The sequence below is a fragment of the Choloepus didactylus genome, chromosome 8, assembly GCF_015220235.1.
Source record: "Choloepus didactylus isolate mChoDid1 chromosome 8, mChoDid1.pri, whole genome shotgun sequence".
Taxonomy (NCBI): domain Eukaryota; kingdom Metazoa; phylum Chordata; class Mammalia; order Pilosa; family Megalonychidae; genus Choloepus; species Choloepus didactylus.
In genome coordinates, this window is record NC_051314.1 from 75928809 (window position 1) to 75951249 (window position 22441).

General features: G+C 52.0%; 1 protein-coding gene across 1 annotated transcript; it reads left to right on the top strand.

Moving 5' to 3' along the window:
• The first annotated feature begins 4073 nt into the window (after nt 1–4073).
• Nucleotides 4074–22202, top strand: ANKRD52 (ankyrin repeat domain 52). The gene is made up of 28 exons (XM_037845579.1): nt 4074–4442; nt 4754–4837; nt 5285–5363; nt 5597–5667; nt 6677–6877; nt 7393–7480; nt 7613–7755; nt 8056–8268; nt 8519–8597; nt 8898–9012; nt 9216–9298; nt 9406–9523; nt 10622–10690; nt 10876–11016; nt 11098–11178; nt 12546–12657; nt 12876–12947; nt 13247–13448; nt 13717–13804; nt 13882–13999; nt 15090–15309; nt 15527–15614; nt 15711–15794; nt 15904–16049; nt 16274–16356; nt 16554–16636; nt 16823–16914; nt 17344–22202. Exons 1-28 carry the CDS (start codon nt 4416–4418, stop codon nt 17592–17594), a joined length of 3231 nt encoding a protein of 1076 aa, XP_037701507.1. The 5' UTR covers nt 4074–4415; the 3' UTR covers nt 17595–22202.
• Nucleotides 22203–22441: the final 239 nt, after the last annotated feature.

Here is a 22441-nt window from a genome sequence, read left to right on the forward strand (position 1 = left end):
TGCCGGGTTGGCTAGAACTGAAAGCGCTCCAGCTGCTCCCGCAGCTCCCGGTACCCCCACGTCACGTCGTTGCCATGGCTCGAGACTGGGAGAGGGGGAAGGAAGGGGACGACACGGCTTGTCGGGAGATGTAGTTTCACACCTCTGGCGAGAAAGTGCTCTGGAATGTGTTTGAGAAGCTGCGGAGATGGCCCAGTGGAGCGATGTTTCCAGGGAAACTACTTAGCGAGTCTATGGTCACGGGACCCGATACACAGGCACAGCCACTGTTCTTGAGCAACTAAGAGCATCTGTCGATCCTCTTAACCTCTTTCTTTAGAGCCTTTACCATATTCTGCCTTGCTTATAGTTAAAGCTCTAATTTATATCTTTTGTAGGCTCCACAGTCGTAGTGCTGTGCTTTACACCTTTGAGAAAGGAAATTAACATTCCAGGCTTTGGGCTAAAACTTGCATAGTTTTTTGTTTGTTTGTTTTAATACTTATGGAAAGAAGTCAGAGTAGGAGGAACCAGAATTGCTTTTAGAATCATATTTGTGTGGAACAGTGTGCACTTGATAAAGGTGAGACCCAGAGAAAACCAGGCAATGAAATACCATTATGCTGCTTTCCATGACACAATAAGGAAAAAACATTGCTCTTGATAAAAGTGAGGACAACCAAAAAGGAATAAGAAAAAAAGGAAGGGGGTGGGTTGGGGAGAAAGGAATCAGCAATTAGAGACAGATCTAGGTGAGTGCAAGAGCCATTGAAATTCTCCAGAGGTGGAGTTGAGGAAGCACATTTTAAGAATGGTGGTGCCCGCTGTTGCATTTGAAGATGTTTATGGTATTACAGTGCAAGTCTCTCCTCTGCTTCATTTCTAAATCTTTATAGTTAAGCTCTCACATTCAGGAAAGCTTTGCCTGAGTGGTGGGGGGGGGGGGGGCATAAAGGCTGCATTGTGGGTGTGATTAGGGTGGAAGAGTGGTCTTGCCCAGAAACGACGGCCTAGAAGCCCATGTAAGTTGTCCAACTCCCCTCACCCCTTGAGAATAGCATTAACTTTGGGGCTTCTATTGGGTATGGGTTGATTTAAAGTTTAAGCCCATCTTTTCTGTATTTCAACTAGCAGGATAATTCCCTTTACCTCTGACTAACATTTGACATTTTATAAGAAAGGTATTTTTATCCTCATTCTATACATGCAGAAGCTTTACACAGTTAAGTGGTGAAGATAGAACCCAAGCCTAGGTAATCACCAAACCCATTAAAAAAAAAAAAAAAAAAAAAAACAAAAAACTATTCTGCCTACATAGCACATAGTATTACTAGCTCAGTAAATAATTATTGCCCAAATAAATATATTTTGTCACCTTTCCTTTTGTTCTCTTTTCTTCTACCTGCTAGGGGAGCATGAATCCCAGAGTTGGAGAACGGTCTCACTTCTTCTCTCCTAACATTTCTTTTCCCCTCAGCACTCCAGGAGGGCCTATTATGTCCACTTGCCCCCCTTTACCACCACCACCACCAAGGTACCATATCTTCTTCCACATCAGAAATGATATCCTGGAACTCAGATGGACATGTGACTTTGAGGGACAGATTTACTCTTTCCAACCCAACTCTCTTGTCCAGCCCCACCCGCTTCTGACTATGGGATTACACATGTGAGGCAACTGCTTAGGGTGAAGAGTAAGGACATGGCAGGGTAAGAGACAGAAATTAACTGGGATATGTGACTGAACTGTGACCTCATTAATACTCTGCCTTAACAGAGTTAACTGATGTAGAATCCCCAAGGTACAATAGGCCTGCCAAACCAATTTGCTTGCTGTCCCCCTACTAATTAGATTAGCTAATTACTACCATTTCAACCTTTCCTAGTTCATTCCCTGTATTTGAAACAGCCAATTTCCTGTGATTCTGTATCAACTTTCTTCAAGTACTGATTCAACACACACCTCTTCCACGGAGACCCCTTTGACTAAACCCATTGCTTATTACTATGAAGGCATAATGCCATGTACATTAGCATATATCCTAAATTCTCTAGCTGTTTCCTGTTTATTTGTGTGTTCTTCTAAATTATAAACTCTACAAAGATAGACACCATTACTTCTAAGTTTCCACCCCCAAACCACTTGGCATAGTACTGTATACAATGGGCAGTTCTCAACTAACATTTGTTAAAAGAATAAAAATTGAGGCTTAAAGATAGGCAGGCATCTGGTTAGAAATATCCAAATACAAAATCAATAGTTGAATCCAGGAGGGCTGTCTGCCTTAAGAGGGCTTTGCCACCACTTCTGGACTCCCCTGTCCCCATACCCTCCCACACCCTCCCTGTGCCTCTCCCTGAGCCCTGGAAGGCTCAGGGTTACCCATGTCACATCCTTTTTTTTTTTTTCCTATGGGGAAATCCTCTTTCTGTGCTCTGAATAATACTAAGAATAACTCTTCAAGCCCTTCCTTGTCCCGCCAGCTGCCCAGAGAACCTAGCTGGCAACCTCCCTTGTTCACCTCCACTCCTGCACCAGACGCAAGCACTTGACTCCTGCTCAACCCTTGACTCTGATTCCTCAGGTTACCAAGAGCTATTTTGGGCGATGGAGACCATGAATTCCCCTCCTCCCCATCCTCTGGGCCATGTCAGCCCTTCCTGGAAGGTCCATCATACACAATTGCCAAATCAACCTGTCTCAGCACTCATATGCATTTGATCCCCTGCTGCCTTTGGGTTCTACTTTTTTACCCTCCTTTCATCATCATCATCACCAAATATTAAGTTCTTGTTTCCATGCTCTGTTCTGCTAAAGCTACAAAGAGCAATTTAATGTAAATGCTTGCTTTCAGGGATCTCAAAATCCCTTTTTCATTACAAACAAAACAATTTACAGTCCTGTATTGGGAAGAAAGACAAAGAAAGGAAATTTGACTCCTGCTAATAAGGAGTTTAAAATCCATTCTGAGGTGTCAGATAGCTGTATATCTTAAAGATGTAAGGTGAAATGAGAAACAAAGATATACAATTACATTGGCCAGTGACAGTGTAAACTAAGTATGTAATTGTTAAGAAGACCCAACAAAAGGAAAGAACCTTTTAACCATGGAAGTCTTCCTGGAAGAGGTAAATTTTAAGAAAGATTTAAAATTTTCCTTTTAATGTGGTAAAAATTCAAAAAACTTCTAAAAGTTATGCAATGACAGGTAAAATTTTCCTCTCATTCCTCATTCCCTGTTCCCCAGTTTTCCTCTCCATAGAAAAGCACTTTTACCAGTGTCTTGTATATCTTTTCAGAGAGAATCAAGAAATTGAAGGCAATAAGGGGGAAAGATTGTTGGAGAGCAAGACAGGGAACCCACATGCCAAACTTATTCCTAAATGTGTTCCTTTCTTAGAATATACATATCGATTTGCTGAACTCTGACTAGGACCGAGTCACCTTTTATAAACTTTACCGGTTTTCCAATCTCCACTTTTCTTCTTCCCGCTTTTTCCCTTTCTGGGCTGGGACGACCTCCATCCAGTTATTCCCTGATTGGCTGCTCCCTGGCCTCTCCAAAGGGGAGGGGTGAGGAGGCACCTCCACCTTTTTCTGGGAAGAAACCGTTGAGCCTTAACCCTACCACCTCAATCTGTAATGGAGTAATTAAGGAATCCAAAAGTGCCCCTTCTATTGCTGCCAATTTTCCTAGCCTCTTTGTGTGTGTGTGTGTGTGTGTGTGTGTGTGTGTGTGTGTGTGTGTGTGGTGTGTGTTTCTACAGCAGAAATCCTTCTTGTGATTTCCCTGTGCAGTTCGAGCACCTTTGCTATTTCCTTTCTACCCAAATCGTGTCACCTCCAGTGGAGATACACGCTTTCCCCCCTCTCTGGGGCTATTGCCATGTAAAATCTCCAGATCTCCACCCCAAGTTTTCCCTAGCCTGTGGTAGATTTTGGAGGGTGGAGCCGCTGGCGGGAGGTACAGTAGCTCAGGCGGCGGGGAACCGGTTGGGAGGGGCATTTGGAGCTGGGATCGGGCCAGCAGCTTGGTCCGCGGGTCGGGAGGCACCTCGGGCTCAACGCCCGGTTGCCGCTAGAGTTTTGTTGGGGACCTCCCGGGACGCCAGACTGGAGCCGAGAGCACGACGCGGCCTGTCGGGGGAGTCGGAGAGACAGCGCGCGAGGTGGCGAGCTCGGGAGCCGCGCGGGCTGTCAGGGCTAGGCGGGGACGCTGCGGCCCGGGGCCGTCTGCGCAGCGAGCGCCCTGCGGCCGGGCCCACGACCGCCGCCAGGGAGCGCTGCGGGCTCCCGCTCGCCCGCCCCCCGGTAGGCGGGGCCGCGCTCTCCCCGCAGCCGCCGCCGCATTCGCCGCCTGGGCCGCCCGGTGTCCCCGGTGGAGCCGCTGCCGCCGCCGCCGGGAGCTCGATGCGGACGGAGCCCGGGCCGGGCCATGGGGATCCTCAGCATCACGGATCAGGTCAGCCTTCCTGCCCTGCCCCTCTTCCTCCTTTCAGGGCCCAGCGCCGCCGCCACGCGAGCCCGGGGATGTGCGGCCTAGGCTGGGCCAGAGCCCGGGGTTCCCGCGGCTCCCGCCCCGCCCCACGCCGCGCTCCCCTCATCCAAGCCGGTGTCCTTGGGGGCCTGGCGATAGGCAGAGGCACCGCAGGGACCCTCTGCAGTCGGGACTCCCGGGGCGGAGCACCTCCAGGGACGCCCTCCTCAAGCCTAGATCTCCCTCTCCCCCGGTCCCGCTCCTGCCGGCTCTCTGACCGCCGGTTCTCCCCGCAGCCGCCCCTGGTCCAGGCCATCTTTAGCAGAGATGTGGAGGAAGTGCGTTCCCTCCTCTCGCAGAAGGAGAACATCAATGTGCTGGTGAGTTGGGAGCAGGGAGGATGGCGAACCTGGAATCCGGGCTACGGTGTTCTGGATCCCTCCCCAGCAGCCGGGTGGCTTCGTGCCTCCTTGGTTCGGATGAGGCCGCAGCTCTTTCCATCCTGGGGTGGAATCCTTCCCTGCATTTGGTCAGGCTCGTAGCACAGACCATTGGGGCTGCGGATACCGAGAAAAGGTGTTCTCTTCTCAACCATCGGGGTCTGCAGCGCCCCCACCTCTTCTGGGAGAGGGAGACGGCTTCCCGACCCATGGCCCTGACTCCACCCTCCCTAGGTGCTTGTCTTTGACTCAGTACCGGGAGTATACGAGGCTACAGAGCCCACGAGAAGAGGTTGTGGGGAAGGGTCTGGAGCGCCAAGACTTGAGCTGAGGTCCTTTAGCCACGATGGTTCTCCCCACAGCCGCTCCTCTTTTCTGCCCTCCCAGGACCAAGAGAGGCGAACCCCACTGCATGCTGCTGCCTACGTAGGCGATATCCCCATTCTCCAGTTGCTACTGATGTCAGGTGAAAGTGGGGAGCTGGAAGGTGTGGCACAGTGGGAGGGGAGAAGATGAGGAGGGGAGGAGTATCTCTCGCTCTCTTTTTTTTTTTTTGTCCCATCATGTTCCAAGAATTTTCTCTGGTGCTTAGTCCAGGGGAGGCTCCAGCTCTATTCAGATTCCCTGGCCTGATTACTGGCTTATTTCCCCACCCCTTCCCCACCTCCCATCAAAAAAAAAGAAATTATGTCCCCACAGGTGCTAATGTCAACGCTAAGGACACACTGTGGCTGACCCCTCTTCATCGTGCTGCTGCTTCCAGAAATGAGGTATAGGCCTCCTAACTCCTTTTACCCTTCCAAAAAGGATGAGTTGATTTAAGGTGGAAATTAAAGGTTGGAGAGCCTCAATCCTCTGCCTTACAAGCTGTTCTACTCCTACTTGGGGAGGAGACCAAACCTGGGCCCCTCCCTCCTACCCTTAGAAGTGGCTGGGAAGGGGGACTGAGTGCTGCCAGCTGATGTGACGTCAGGGAGAGCTTAACGCCAGGCTGGCAGACTACAGGGGGCCCTGCTGCCAGGCCCAAGTGACTCATCCCTCCCTGGGGGACCACCTCGGAGTCCGAACCCCCTCTGGGCTCAGATTTCTTTCCTTTTGATGGTGGAGGGGTGTGGAGGTTTGGGGGTAGTAATCTGTTGCATCCCTGCCCCTCAAGTAGCACAAAGGCTTACAACAGAGGGGTGAAATATACTTTACCAGTTGGGGCCTGTACCTTATTCCCATCTCCTGTGGAGAGAAGGAAGAGATCTCCCTGTTGGTTAGACAGTCGCTTGTGGGGAGGGGCTGAGGCGGATGGGAATGAGGTGGGCGGTGGTAAGGGTCATTTTAGTCTGGGTTTTGAAGAGGAACAGAATCTGTTTTCTTACAGAAGTAATGAAAGTGATCATGGTGCCTATGGAAGGGCTTACTGAGAATGTTTGGGGCATTAATGTAGCGGGAGAGTTTGTTTTTCTATGAAGTAGTGGGAGTTTGGGATCCTCTACATGTGTGGGTTTGCTTGAGAGTGGATGTATGTGAGAGTGAAGATTTTCAGGATTGGGGTGGCCTAAGGAAGAGGAAGGGGTCCATTTTTTCCTCAGCAAGGTAAGGAAGGTTTTATGCTCTGAGAAAACCCAGAAAGTGGGAAGTAGGTATTAAGAGGTGAGGTATATTGGAAAAACGAGAAGAGACTCTGGGCTGGGGGAGACAGGGCTGTGTGTGCCATGCTGACTTATTCCTCCGGTTGTTTTAACTCCTTCTTCCTTTCTGCCTTCTCTCTTGTCCCGTGCCCCTCCATAGAAGGTGCTGGGGCTGCTGCTGGCACATTCAGCAGATGTGAATGCCCGGGACAAGCTGTGGCAGACACCCTTGCATGTGGCCGCTGCCAACCGGGCTACCAAGTGTGCTGAGGCTCTGGCACCCCTGTTGAGCAGCCTCAATGTGGCTGACAGGAGCGGACGCAGTGCTCTGCACCATGCAGTGCATAGTGGACATCTCGAGGTGAGAAATGCTCCCGTCCAGGCCCAGCCCAGTGCCTTCCCTTTCCTTTCTACTCACCTCTCCTTGCTTCTGGGCTATGAGGCCCAGGGGAAAGAAGCCCAGATGGTCATAAAAACACTTGGGCTCAGGCATCAAACGAATGGTTGGACTGGATTGAAATTCTTGGCTTGGACTTCAGGAGGTTGATGAACCTTTTGCGTTGCATACAAAACATTTGTATACATGCCTTTTTCTGAGGAGAGAATCCTTGTCTTTCAACATACATTTAAAGACTCAAAAGAGTTTAAGAATCACTGACCAAATCATCTGAATAGACTCCCTTGAGATTTCCTAGAACTTCCAAACCTGACTGGAATCTCCTGCTTCCTTTGTTCCCTCCAGTTCTTGAGATTGTTCTGCTCAAGAACAAAGATATTAGCCTGCCTCAGCCTTTTCAGGAGATGGGGTTTCTGCTCTTAGGTAGGTTGAGGGTGTGTACCTAGTTCTGAACAGGTGTCTTCCATATCCTGATCTAGACGGTGAACCTGCTTCTCAATAAGGGAGCCAGCCTGAATGTCTGTGACAAAAAGGAACGGCAGCCTCTGCACTGGGCAGCTTTTCTAGGTGAGAAAGAATTCCCAGGAAAAGCAGGAGTTGGACATGTAGGATCCCTAGGGCAGGGGGCTGGGGCTGTGGCCTTTGGAGAGGAGATCAGAGCCTTAGCAGTCACCTAGAGGGAGCTCTCACTTTTTCCAGGGCATTTGGAGGTCCTGAAACTGCTGGTGGCACGGGGAGCAGACCTTGGCTGCAAGGACCGCAAAGGCTATGGGCTCCTCCATACAGCTGCTGCCAGTGGCCAGATTGAAGTGGTGAAGTACCTGCTCCGGATGGGGGCTGAGGTCAGGGCACTGGGCATGGGGGTTAGGGTCTCAGGGCAGGGAGTTGGAGGGCAGAGTCTGTTATGGAGATATGAGAGGGCTGGGATTGTTGGGGTGTTTTGGGAGGTTGGCGGGATGTTGTGAGAGGACCTGAATAACTCTTAACCTGAAATAATAGTGCCTTCAGTCTTTTAGATCAGGAGCCGAGGGGGCTGAGATAGTCATTGGAGTTCTAGAAGTCTCTAGGCTGTGTGTGCCAGCTTCCATTTTGTTTAAACTGATGCCTCCCTTACCCCTTTTCCCTCATCCCTGGAAATCCAGATTGACGAGCTCAATGCTTTTGGAAACACAGCTTTGCACATCGCCTGCTACCTAGGCCAGGATGCCGTGGCTATTGAGCTGGTGAATGCAGGAGCCAATGTCAACCAGCCGAATGACAAGGGATTCACGCCACTGCATGTGGCTGCAGTCTCCACAAATGGCGCACTCTGCTTGGAGCTGTTGGTCAATAATGGGGCTGATGTCAACTATCAGGTGCCTGGAGGGATGAAGCTTAGACCAGTGGGGAGAAAAACCTGGCTCTGGGGATCCTGACCGTATTGTCCCCTCTATTCCTGGGGCATTGTCCATTGCCTCCTGGGGTGATTAGACCTTGCCAGGGATTCAGGAGAGTGTGGGCTGAGAAGATGCCCATATGACCACTCCTTCCTCAAAGATGTCCTTTGAAAGGGGGAACAGGGCCTCCTCCATGTTTTGCATTGAACAAAACACCATGTTTCCACAGAGCAAAGAAGGGAAAAGTCCTCTGCACATGGCTGCTATCCATGGCCGTTTCACCCGCTCCCAGATCCTCATCCAGAATGGTATGGACTCAGGAGACCTATGCTCACTCCTCCCTAGACATCCCCTTCCTTCCTTATTCCACCTCCCACTCCAGTTTCCAATCAGGATGGGCATCTGGAACTCTGAGCAAGGTGCCTATGGAAATGGGCCTGTGCTGCCCTGTACAGTCCCTGAAGGTTTAGAAACAGGATAATACTCATAGAGCACTTAGCCTGGCACCCAGCACATTATAAGCACTCGATGAATGGTAGCTCTCTAATTCGAGTGGTCTTAAGCCTGAGAGGTCTGCCTGAGTTTGTGTGTGTGCATCCCTCCCTCAGGCAGCGAGATTGATTGTGCTGACAAATTTGGGAACACGCCACTGCATGTGGCTGCTCGCTACGGACACGAGCTGCTCATCAGCACCCTCATGACCAATGGCGCGGATACCGCCCGGTGAGTTGGGGCCCCTGACCCCAACTTCTGGGCAGTCTCAGATCTATACAGACCTCTCACATCAAACCTGGAGGTCCAAAGAAACTTGCCAAAGGGAAATTTGGAAAACTTTGCTATCTCGTACCCTGACTCCTGGGCTGGTGGTGGGCAACCAAAAAGGTCCCTTCTTGACCCAAGGACTGAGTCCCTCAACTTCTCCCCAGGCGTGGTATCCATGATATGTTCCCCCTGCACTTAGCTGTTCTCTTTGGATTCTCTGACTGTTGTCGTAAGCTTCTTTCCTCAGGTATGTGCTAATTGCCTGGTGGGTTGGGAAGGTGTGTCAGAGGGCAGAGGCCTTTTCTTCTCTGCTCAGTGTCCTCAGGTGTGATCTGTGACAATCTGCCCCTCCAGGTCAGCTGTACAGCATTGTATCTTCACTCAGCAATGAGCACGTACTTTCGGCTGGGTTCGACATCAATACTCCTGACAACCTTGGCCGCACCTGTCTTCATGCTGCTGCTTCTGGAGGGTGAATTCTCTTGCCTCTCTCCCAGGCCTTGAGGAAGAGAGAGCCAGGCAGGGTCTGTGTGTTAGTCAGAGTTCTCAGGGAACAGAACCAACAAATACTATAAAATGTAAATATTTTGAGATTTATTATAGGAGGGATTGGCTCAGGTGACTGAGGGCATGGGCAAGTCTGAATTCAGCTGGAACTTCCAGTGAAGGTTTTTGATGAATTCTGCCGGAGAAGCTGGCTGGCTGAAGTAGAGACTGAAATTCTCTTTTCTGACTGCTGAAATCATAACATCTCCTTTTAAAGCCTTCAGCTGATTGGATGAGACTTCTCTCATTGTTCAAGGCAGTCTCAGTTGATTGTAGATGTAATCAGCCATAGCTGTAATCAACTTACAGATGATTTAAATGCACGAAATATCTTCATAGTGACAATCAGGCCAGTGATTGCTTGACCAAACAACTGGCACCTATACACATATTCTTAAACCATGCTTAATCTCTAAATAAAATCAATAACAGTCATATTTTCGCCTAACATAATTCAACTATCTTGTGTGCAATCTGAAACTCACTAACTCTCCCTAGAAGAGGGTGCAAGTCCTTGGCTAATATTCACTCTTAAACTTGATATCCTGTAGCTTAAATAATATGACATATTATGTTATATGAGGAGATAAAATTAAGAAGAAAACAAAGATATTTGCTTTATATATATATATTCATAACAAAACAGGGAAGAAACAACCATTACAAGCCTCATTTCTGTAACTGGTCATGTGGTCATAACCACCTTCTTCCACTGTGCATTTCATATTCTCTTTACCCTCAGCAAGTACCTTAGCTGGTCATGGTTCTTTGCCTGGTGGGGTGACCCAAACCTTCATTCCTAACATATCTGGGCCATTAGTCGTCCTGCCTGGATTGGATTATTGCAGTTTTCCATTGACTTTAAAGAACCCTTGTTCTTTCCTACCCAGATCTGTTCCCCCTCTCAAAATGAGAGCAATCACAGCAGAAGAGGCTGTCTAGTTCCATTTCTCCTTTACCCCTCCCTGGGTCTCTGATTTCTTGAAGCTCTCACCCTCTTAATCCTCATCTTCCTTCCTTTTAGGAATGTTGAATGTCTTAACTTGCTCTTGAGCAGTGGAGCTGACTTGAGGAGGAGAGACAAATTTGGAAGGTATGTTAGGAGGAAGGAATATACATGGGGAATGTCTGATAAGAGAGACGAATGGTAGAGGAGAGGGGTGAGAGGTTGGAGACTAAGTGAGGAGAATGGTACAAGCCAGCTTTTGGCTGCATATCTGGTTGCATTCAGATCTGTCCCTGACTGTTTTACCCCCTCCTCTTTCACTTCTCCCTCAGGACCCCACTGCACTATGCAGCTGCCAATGGCAGCTACCAGTGTGCAGTCACACTGGTGACTGCTGGAGCCGGCGTCAATGAAGCCGACTGTAAAGGCTGCTCTCCCCTCCACTACGCCGCCGCCTCTGACAGTTACAGGAGGTGACGCTCCCACATTGACCGTTCTCAGCCCTGCTCACCTCCCTGAGCCTCTCCTCACCTTCTTCATTCTTTCTCCCCCAGAGCGGAGCCCCATTCAGCTTCCAGCCACGATGCTGAAGAGGACGAGCCACTGAAGGAGTCCCGTAGGAAGGAGGCCTTCTTGTGAGTAGCTGACAAGACCCCTGGGATGTACTTCCTTCATGTTCCCCAACAGTGCCAGCCCTAGTCCTCCCATTCTTCCACCCCCTCTGAATCTCTGAACCCCCACCTTTGCTGCTGTCCCGTCAGCCAGCCAGACAGCCAGCAATGTTTCTTGAGCACTCTGGACTTAACCCTATACTAAGTACTATGAGGAAAGACTCATATGAGATGTAGTTCCTTCCCTCAAGGAACGGACAGACAGTCTTCTTGAGAGTATCAGAAAACCTAAACACACAAACATACAAACCCATCTGTTTATTCCACAGGCGTTAATCGAGTATTTACTTACTGGGTACCAAGTGCTGTGCTAGTGCTAAGGATAAAAGACAAATTACCCTAAATTTCTGCATGCTAAGGATAAAAGACAAATTACCCTAAATTTCTGCCCTTTGGAAACTTATATTCATGTGGGAAAGATAGATAAAAGGACACTTACACATACTAATGTAAATTATTATTAGTAGGGGAAGCTGTGTGCAGGGTATGTGCACATACATAGGGTATATGTATCATATTCACAATTTTTCTATAAATCTAAAATGGTTCTAAAGTTAAAAGTTTGTTTGTTTGTTTGTTTGTTTTAAAAAGGGCACTTGTATTCCAAGAGGCCCATCTGTGTGACCTTTGGCAAGTTACTTACTTTCTCTGCACCTTGATTTCTTCAACCGTAGTCAGGATAGAAAGAGTATCTACCTCATAGTGTCGTCATGAAGATTAAATTATTTAATACACATGGAGTGCTTAGAAGAGTGCTTGACACATAGTTAGGGCTAAATACTTTCTATTTTATTACTACCACTACCACCACCGTCACCACTACCACCACCACCACTGCTTCTGCAACTAGTATGAAGCTATGAGAAAGGGACCAAGGGAGTACAGAGGAGGCACTTAACTGAGAAGGTTGGGGAAGGCCTCACAGGAGAGAATGTTGAGACTGAGTGTGAGATGGGAAGGACTTCTTCAGATGGCCTTTGAGGAGAAGGTATTCTAAGCAGGGATCCAGCAAGCCTGGGTCTAGGGGAGAGCATGTTGATCAGCAGAAGGTTGCTAGCTGATAATTGTGTTCTGGGTTCTCTAAGACAGATTTCGAAGGGTAAAAGAGGTGGTGAGGCCAGGGTAGTTTAGAGCAGACCCTGAGGAGGAAGTGGTTCCAGAGCTGGGGTGGAAGAATGGGCAGGATTTAGAGAGACTGCCTAGAGCAGAGGATGAGTGTTGGCCAGGGAGGCCCCGAGGGGCTCCCTTGCCCCTCTCGTCTGCCCCTCTCAGAACCATGACTTCTGGGGCTGGGCCTGTCCCTGCCTCACAGTCTGTCCCCGGCTCCCCAGCTGTCTGGAGTTCTTACTGGATAACGGTGCAGACCCCTCCCTGCGGGACAGGCAGGGCTACACAGCTGTGCACTATGCAGCCGCCTATGGCAACAGACAGAACCTCGAACTGGTATGTGTTGGGATTTGGCCAGAGGGAGGGATGCAGGGGCAGAGCGCACAGTCTTCCTGTGGGTCTGTTGAGATTGGAAATCTCGAGGCACGGTCGAGATTGGAAATGACATGTGTTCTCTAGATCAAGGGGTTAAAAGGGATTACTGTGAGTGAGGGACAGGGGATGATACCTGGAGGGTTTCTGAACCTCAGTACTTACTGTCCTGTCCATTGCAGCTCTTAGAAATGTCCTTTAACTGCCTGGAGGATGTGGAGAGCACCATTCCAGTCAGCCCTTTGCACTTAGCTGTGAGTCCCAAGTCCTTTCCTCTTGCCCTCCTTGTCCCTACCTGCCCTGAGGCCCACACTGAGGTGCTCATGCTTCTGAATCCATCCTTGCCTCTGCCTTCTTGAGGGGATGGGACAAGCAGGCAGTGGTCTGGAGACAGGATGGGCATAGTACCGGTTAAGAGGCCTGTGGGGCCTGAGGGGTTTGCAGAGGACTTGTGTCTCGAACCTCCCTGTGGGTCCCGAGAGTAGGGAGGGGGCAGAGAAGGGGCAGGGGGCATATCCCAAGCTCTGTCCTTTGGTTGCCTGCCCTTATCCAGGCCTACAATGGTCACTGTGAAGCCCTGAAGACGCTGGCTGAAACGCTGGTGAATCTGGATGTAAGGGACCACAAGGGCCGGACGGCGCTCTTCCTGGCCACTGAGCGAGGCTCTACTGAGTGTGTGGAGGTGCTCACGGCCCATGGCGCCTCTGCCCTCATCAAGGAGCGCAAGCGCAAGTGGACACCCCTGCACGCTGCTGGTTAGTACCCTCTCAGGCTCCTGCCCTCCCCCTGCCACACTCGGCCTTGGAGACTGGTTCCCATATCTCTCCTGAACTGGGTCAGGGTTGGGAATGGGGTAGGGTGAGGAGGATGGAAACTTCAAGTCCTGATCTGTAGCTTCCTATCCCTGAAGCCCTCTCCTTGCCCCAGGTCCTCCCATAATCTCAGCTCTTGAGTCTTTTAGTTCTACTTGGTCTCCCTCTGTCTTCCCCACCCTTCCCTGACACAGGCTTCCTTTTCTCCTAGCTGCCTCTGGCCACACTGATTCGCTGCACTTGCTGATAGACAGTGGGGAACGAGCTGACATCACAGATGTCATGGATGCCTATGGACAGTGAGTGTGGGCCAGGGTGGGGTGCAGGTTTTCCCATCTCTGCCAGACCCTCACCCTTTCTCCTGCCTCCTCTGCAGAACCCCTCTCATGCTGGCTATCATGAATGGCCACGTTGACTGTGTACATCTGCTGCTAGAGAAAGGATCCACAGCTGATGCTGCTGACCTCCGGGGCCGCACCGCCCTCCACCGTGGGGTGAGTGAGCACCTGCTGTCACCCTGGCAGGGTTGCTTGCAGACAGGCCTGAGATGTGGGAGCACAGGACCCACCAGCAGTAGGGGGTCAGATTGTCTGGCAGGTGGGCTGCCAGGATTTTGTGCCCAGGGTCTTCCTGGGCCTTAATATGTTTGTTCTGTGATGAGTGCCTGACATCCCCAGCTGATCTCCATTACCTTGTTTTGTGATCACATTCAATCAGATGCTCACCACCTGGACTCTGCCCCAAGATGCTCTGCTGGCCCTGTCCCATTGGACAATGATACCACCACCCAAATCACCCCCCTTCCATTATTTCATCCTTTAATCTTCCTTTTTTGTTTGTTTGCTTTCTTTTCTGGGGCTTTGTTAGGGCAGGTCTAGATTATGACTTATTCTTATGTGTGCTCATTGTGAACCTTACATGTATGTAATCTCATTATCTCACTCCAATGGCTTGTGTGTTAAACAGATTTCTCCACTCTGGATGAACCAAAAATCTAAAATCTCCCAGAACGGCTTGTACTCTACCATCTTTGTTTGGCTCTCAAACCTGTAGTAGGTTTGATAAAGATACCCTTTCTGATAAAGCTGCAGTTTTGCCCGGTGCATGTGCAGCCTACCTGTCATCCAAGGATTCATGGGGGAACCTTCAGTATGACATCTGAGGCTCTCAGTTACACAGCTCTCTTCTCTCTAGGGACTCATCCAGCAGATTCCAGGTGCTTCTGCTCCTCTGAGTGCTAATCTCTGCTCATTCTGCAAGGTGGAACCACCATGCTTTTGTAGACTCTAGCTCCCTGCAGCATGGAGCAGGGCTGATCGTGTGGCTCACCTCACAAGTTTCCCTTCTTGTATGGATTATGAACTTGCTCTGCCTACTGTCCAGTGTCTGATCCCTTAGTCTCCTTCATACGTGTCCACTCCAGAGCTCCAGGATTAATTCTTGCCATCCTGATTGTCTGTTGGCATAAAGAAAGACAGGAAAAGATATATGAAACTTGGGCACTTAGAAACAGGGTTGTAAAGACAAGAATTGGAGCACTAGAAGTGGGTCCTCACCCCGGCTCACACCCCATGTCACCCGCAGGCAGTGACGGGCTGTGAGGACTGCCTGGCTGCCCTACTGGACCATGATGCATTTGTGCTGTGCCGAGACTTCAAGGGCCGCACGCCCATTCACCTGGCCTCAGCCTGTGGCCACACTGCAGTACTGCGGACCCTGCTGCAGGCCGCCCTTTCCACAGACCCCTTGGATGCTGGGGTCGATTATAGCGGATACTCGCCCATGCACTGGGCCTCCTACACTGGTAAGAGTCTGGAGGCTTTGGCAGACACAGGAAGGTGTGTGCTGGGTGTGGGGGAAGGCAGATAAGAACAGAGACCCAGGGCAAGTGGGCTGTTAGAGGGAACTGGGTTGATCTGGATCTGGGAGTGCAACGGAGTTGTCAGGAGATGAGATGGGACAGCTGTAGGGAGCCTTGCTGTCACTTCTCTTAATCGCTACCCTTTCTTTCTCATACCCAGGACATGAAGATTGTCTGGAGTTGTTACTTGAACACAGCCCATTTTCGTACCTGGAAGGAAACCCCTTCACTCCTTTGCACTGTGCAGTGTAAGTCCCTTCTCCTGCAGGTCAGTGACATGAGCTTATTACAGGCAGCCCATTTCCCTTGCCCCTCCTGGTGATCCCTCCTCTCTCCTCCCCCAGAATTAATAACCAGGACAGCACCACAGAGATGCTGCTGGGAGCTCTGGGTGCCAAGATTGTGAACAGCCGAGATGCCAAAGGACGGTGAGCGGTGGAGGCCTTAGGGAGAAGCCTGAGGAGCCTCTGGCTTCCTCTTCCTGCTCAGGCTAAAGAGCCTTCCCCATTTCACTCACCCTGACCCCCCGCTGCACAGGACCCCCCTTCACGCCGCTGCCTTCGCGGACAATGTCTCTGGGCTCCAGATGCTGCTGCAGCATCAAGCTGAGGTGAACGCCACCGACCACACGGGCCGCACTGCGCTCATGACGGCAGCCGAGAATGGGCAGACCGCTGCTGTGGGTATGTGGGGGCAGCACCCCTTGGGTTTTTGTAAAATGGGTCAGCTCTGCCTTGTGGGGGCTTGGTGGGGCTGGAGCTCAGGAAGCAAGAGGGATATCTATCATTGGATGTTTCACGCTATGCAGAAGAGATGCAAAGTATATGTAGATAGGAGGGTGGAGAGCCCGGGTGACTGCTGCTCTGGAGGGAGGCGTCAGTTCCTCTCTGTCGCCTTTCTCCTGTAGAATTTCTGCTGTATCGAGGGAAGGCAGACCTTACTGTGCTGGATGAGAACAAGAACACTGCCCTCCACTTGGCTTGTAGCAAGGTGCGTTCTGGAGTGCTGGGGGACTTGCCGTAAGGGGCAGGGCTCGATGGGTGAGAGGACCAGAGTACAAGTCAGAATTGTCCAGCTTCTCTGACCGATGGGATAGCTGTGTCCCCCTGCCGCCCTCCCCAACTCCTGCCCTGCTGCCTGTTATGCATCTACTTCACAAGTCTCTGTTCCCTGTTCCTTTCCCTCAGGGCCATGAGAAATGTGCACTCATGATCCTGGCAGAAACCCAAGACCTTGGCCTTATCAATGCTACCAACAGTGCGCTGCAGATGTGAGTGCCCGGGGAAGGGGGCTCCTGGCTGGGGGAGGCAGGTGGATGAAGAGCGAGTGGCCTGAATTCCAGGGACTCCCTGGGGCTCACAGTATTTGTTCAGTGCCCTAGCGACCCTCACTTAGGGTGCAGGAGCAGCTTGGCATCCCACTGACTTCATCCTCCCTCTTTCCCTTTCCTTCCAAGGCCACTCCACATTGCTGCCCGGAATGGTCTCGCTTCAGTGGTACAGGCCCTGCTGAGTCGCGGGGCCACAGTACTGGCTGTGGATGAGGAAGGTGGGTGAGGGTCCAGAACCCCCCGCCCCTGCTGGGTTTGGGGTCAGGGAGTCTCCGGGTGGTGACTTCCTAACCGTGCTGTAAACCAGATTTTCTTCCAGCGGGAACTCTTCAGAGCAGGGACCCAGCACCAATACGCTAGGGTCCCTGAGGAGAGATTGATGGAACTGGGTGGAGCCAGCAGGGTCCTCAGGAAGACCTCCCACACACCCTAGCCCCCTGTGCACTGATCTGCCTTTTCCCCCCACACCTTGAGGATCTGCCTGTCGGTCTCCCTGGGCCCTCATAGCCCTAACTCTGGCCATGCTGGGTGCTTGCCTGCTTTGGCTTCCCTCCACAAATAGGAGAGTTTGGGGTCCTGTGGGGGATGGGTAGGGGCCCCAGGGATAACAGGGCCCTATGCCTCAGTTCCCCTTCTTCGCCCTGCAGGCCACACCCCAGCACTGGCCTGCGCCCCCAACAAAGATGTGGCAGACTGCCTGGCCTTGATCCTTTCCACCATGAAGCCTTTCCCACCCAAGGACGCTGTCAGTCCTTTCAGCTTCAGCCTGCTCAAGAACTGCAGCATCGCAGCAGCCAAGACGGTGGGTGGCTGCGGCGCCTTGCCCCACGGGGCCTCCTGCCCCTACAGCCAGGAGCGGCATGGTGCCATTGGTTTAGATGGCTGCTACTCGGAGTAGCTCCCCCTCCAGTGTCCCTCTCCCTGCCGGTGGCTTGATATCTTATTCTATTTATTTAGAAAAAGTCTATACATTTAGGGCACTTTAAAGGAGAACACAACTGATTGGGAGGGGGTGGAGGAGGGAAAAAAAGCACTGGGGAGCAGCTGCTCACCCCTTTGCCACACCATCCTGGCCTGGCAGGGGTCTGGGACCGAGAAGGAGCACCCCAGGCCCTTGGTGTACCCCCAGGGCAACCTCTTTTGCCAAGTGTCCCAAAATGATTGCTAAATGCCTGGCTCCCCCGCTCTTTGACGTCATCTCTCAGTTCCCCTTTTCTGCTCCCAGCTCCCCTCACTCTTCCCTCTGGCCCTCCTTTTCTCTGTGTGCCCCTTTCCCCCATCCCTACTGCCAGGCAGATCCCCTTCTCTTCTTTCATACCCATCACTGCCTCCCTGCTCGGCTGGCCCCTCCATCCCCGCAGCAGTGAGAAGCCTTAATTTCTGGTACTGTGTGAGCACTCTGGGGGTGCCCCCCTCCCCCTTCAGGGGCAGCTAGAGGACGAGGGGGGAGGGTATTTAGCACTGGGGCCTGGAGCTTTTTCCCCACTTCTGTACCCCATCACCCCTGAAGTTTAAATGCAAAACACTTGAAGCAGCAACTACTGTACCTGGGCCCCGATCCTGCACTCTCCCCTGGCTCCTCATATGCAAATCAAGGGCTGGTTCTGCCCCCACAGCCTGCCCCTTCTGCCTTCCCTCCCCACTCCTGGCCTGGCTCCCTGACCACGCACTTTAACCTTGCTTTTTTCTTTTAACTTCTTTTGGGAGGGCAGAGCCTGTGGCCATTCCTCCCTGGCTCTCCTCTCCCTTGATTTTGAGGCTTGTCATGAATTTTTAAGTAAGCATTTTATCCTTTAGGGGAAGAAACAAATTTATTTCCTGCCCATTTCAAAACCACAGCCCTGGAATGTCCTATGTGTTTCAGGCATGTGCTTGCATGTGTGTCGAGGGAAGGACCGCGTTCCTCCTCCTGTGTTCCCCAACCCCTTAGCTCCTCCACGCCCACTGTCTGCCTTCTGTTATGTCCAAGAGTACCCACCGCCCCAGTCACTCCTGATCTGAAGCCAAAGATGGTGGGAGGGGCAGGGCAGGCTAGAGACTGGCTGCTCGGGACCCAGGCTTCTCCAGTGTGAGGATGAAGCTCTGATTTAGGGAGTGATGAACGGATGCTGACGCCTGGTCCCTGCCTTCCTGGCAGTGGGGAGAGATGGGATTGAGCCAGGGGCTGCATGGATAAGATTCCTAAAAGTTGCACCCCAAAGGCCAAACTGGGCTGGAGTGAGGAGGGGGCAGTTTTCTCACTAAATGTAGCATTGAATTTGGCCCTGGTCCCTTCAAATGCCCTGTCCATCCATCTCCTGGCTAAGCCTCCTGGATAGTTGGACCTACCCCCTCAGCCCAGTGTTCCCTTCCTCACACTCAATACCTCAACCAGGGGCCAAGACACAGAACTTGAATAGAGGTCATGCCCCCTCCTCCCCCACAGCACGCCCTTGCCCAGTTTGGCTGCCAGCAGTATTGTCCCCTGAGAACTGGACAGGCTTCGTTTACACAGTACAGGGTCTCCCCATGGGGGGCCCCTCAGCCTCCTCCCTACACCCCGGCTGGCTGGCTTTATTCGTGATCTTACCCAGTTTTCAGTTGTGTTCCTGGAAAGTCTTGCCTCCCTTGCCGAGGGTGAGCTGGGGGGAGATGGGGCATCTCAAAGATCCTTCTCTCCCCAGCAGATACCCTTCACCATACCTCATCCCAGATTCCCTAAAGCCTGGGGTGTTTGTCCAAGTCCTTTTTCTTTTTTTCATGGTCCATTTTTTTTACCCTCTTCTCGCTGTCTCGCTTCCCCCAGCCCTCAGTTCCTCAACCATTTCAAAGCTTCCAAATGACCATTATTGGTGAGAAGGATTGTGCAGCTTTTAGTTTGTATTTTTATTTTCAAAGCCAAAGGGCCTTGCGATGCCCCTCTCCCCCACCACCCTTCATACCCTGTCCTCCCCCATACGACAATCAATGTGACCTCTTTTAAGGGCTGCAGCCCCCTACCCCTAACCCTGCTGGTTCTGCAAAGCTTGCCCCCTAACTTCAATTCTCTCTCCTGAGACCTTCCCATTCCACCCCCTCCCTCTCATTTTGGTGCTGGGAATTAGGTGGTGGGGGCAGGGGGAGCAGGGAGGTGGGTCCTCCAGAAAAAGACTCTCGGGGTATCAGTCGTGTTCTCCTTTATCCATGTTTGGTGATGACAGGAAGAATCTGTGTATGTGTCAGATGCCCCATTGTTTTGCTAGATGAGATTTCTGGTGGCTGCCCACTCCCTGCTGCCCCTCGGCACACTGTCAGCAGTGCTGGGGAAGGTCGCGGGGGCCCTCTTTCCCTCCTCATGTGGCTGTGTGGAGGCCTGGAGGATGAGCAGCCTCCTCTCCTTATGCCAAAGGAAATCCCACACCCCACCCTGGGCTCCCCCGCCCCTAGTGTTTTTTGAAGCATTTTGACCATTCTCATGGCCACTGCATATTTATTTTAATGTTAAGATTTTTTTTTTGAAAAACCTCTTTGACTTAAACGGGTGTGGAGAAGTAAAACAGGCAGAATTCTCCCCAATCTTAAAGGAGTAGGGTGGGGGGGGGGGCATCTCCTTCCCCTCCCCCTTCTCTTCCCCTCCCCCTCTCCCCACCACAGCTCTAAAGCACTTGCTTCAAGTAATAAGCACTTTTGTGAAAAGGCCTATTTTAAGTGAGGACCCTGGGAGCAGCCCCAGGTCCCAAGCAAAGGAGACAGAGCGAGGGCTACATAGGAGACAGGGAAACAGATGTGTGAATCAGAGGGCGAGATGAAAAGAGCCAGTTTTTAGTTTCTGACTTTGGGGGGGATGTTTCTGATAGGGCGGTGGCTTTGGTAGGGGTGTGTACTATCCTTCAGAAAAAGAAATGGCACAAACTGTGGGTCCCAGGAGGGACCAACAGACCCGGGTCACTGCCACTGTCCAGCTGAGACTGATGGGCCACCTCCCCCACCCGTGGCCCCCTGAGCCATAGGACTGCTGAAAACCACTGAATGTACAGCCCAGGTTGGGGTGGGGAGCAGCCCCTGGGAGAGGGAGCTTCTCCTTTTGTTTGGTGCTGTGGGGCGTGGGAGACAGGAGACTGAGGGACTGCCACCCCACTTAGACGTGTTTCTCGGGGTGGAGGGGCTGAGGAGGGCCAACCTCCCTCTCCAACCCCAGCCATGGCCCCTCTTCCTTCCTCACCCCTATCCGTTTTGACTGTAAGTCCAGCTCACCTTTGCCTTCAATATGTAACCAAAGGAAAACTCAATACTGTTTCCACCGCTGTCTGCCCACCCAAGCACCTTCCTACTCCCTGGACCTAGAAGGGGAGAAGAGGCTGGGGGTGGAGCGGGTGGGGCCAGAATGAACGGTTCTCCAGCCGTCCCTCCAAGTCCCTGTCTGGGGTCTTGAAAGAGAACTGAGAGGTGGGGTTGGGGTCAGGCTGGAGATGCTGGGGGTAGGCACACCACACTCTGTATATTATGCACTTGAGTGTTTCTTTGTCACAGTGACTCCAATGACTTGATGCTCCAGCAGGGAAACCCCATCCTTGCCCTTCAGCCGTTTCTCACCCTCTTCCCACACCCACAGTGTTCATCCCCCAACTGCCCCTCCTGCCGCAAAGGAAAATAGCCTTACAGACCCTAGCCCAGAAACCCTACTCCTGGGAGAAACCAGTATGGGGGCCCCCCATCCCACCTAGTTTGAACCCTACCTTTTCAGAAGGAGGGATAAGGAGCAAAGCAGGCCCTTCCCCTCTAGTTGTGGTGGCCCCAGCCCTCCACTGCCTTGACCCAGGTTGGGCAAGAATGGAGGTAAGGAATCTTTGAGGACCAAGCCCAGTGGTCTGGGAAGAGGGAGGTGGTGAGGGAAGGGTCTGACCTGGGGACTCCCTCCTCCCGACCCAACCCCTAGAGAAGCGACCAAATCCCAGAGATGGGAGGAAGCTGGGGTGGGGAGGGTCTGCTCTTTGAATTACTTGAAGGTACTGACTCCAAGGCTGCTGTTGCCCATGTAGATGTGAGGGGGACACTGTCACTGCATTTGGGAGGGCAGAAGGTGGCAGGTGATGAGAGGATCCCCCCCTAGGCCCTCGTTCATGCCTGCTAGGCCCTTTCCCTGGGGGCTCTGGAAGCCTGGCTTTGCCCCTGGGGAAGCTGGGGAGAGCCTTCCCCTCCTGTCTCCATCCCTCACTCTGGGCACCCTCTCCAATTGCACTAAAGTAGCTGTTGTGCCAGTCTTAACCCCACACCAGGGTGGGGTCTCTGCTTCCAGTCCCCGTCCCGCCTCCGCTCTCATCCCGGACAATCTCCTTGTTCCCCTGTATTCCTGGACAGCTCAGCTTTGTATGTGTGTGTTTGGGGGTGGGGGTGGGTTCTGGCTGGAGTGGGTTTGGCAGGGGTTTGGGAAGGGCTAGGGGAAAGATGGAGGATGAAGTCCCCTCACCCCTTCCCCAACTCCTAGCCACAGAAGCCTGGGAGGGAGAGTTTCTCCTCTTGCTGCCGTGTGTCTTGCAGATGTGCCAAAATGGGGGTGGGTGGGTGGGAGGGGAGGGTGCCTGGCAGAGCAGCCCCCAGGGTGGCTCTCTCAAAGCAATACAGTTCCCCCTGCCTGGGGGACGGCAAGACAGGGGAGAGGGTTGGGGTGGGAACCTGGGGGTTCCCCGTGTACAGCTGTGTATATTCAGGGGTGTTCTCTGTCTGGTACCCGCTGTGGGCGTCTCTGTGTGTGTGAACCTCCCCTTCCCCAATGCCCTGCATGACCTG

Bases quoted from the DNA above. Each gene is read 5' to 3' on its own strand.
- ANKRD52 (XM_037845579.1), top strand. From the start codon at position 4,416: ATGGGGATCCTCAGCATCACGGATCAG. The intron at 4,443-4,753 runs GTCAGCCTTCCT...TTCTCCCCGCAG, and splicing joins TCCTCAGCATCACGGATCAG to CCGCCCCTGGTCCAGGCCAT. The intron at 9,299-9,405 runs GTATGTGCTAAT...CTGCCCCTCCAG, and splicing joins TCGTAAGCTTCTTTCCTCAG to GTCAGCTGTACAGCATTGTA.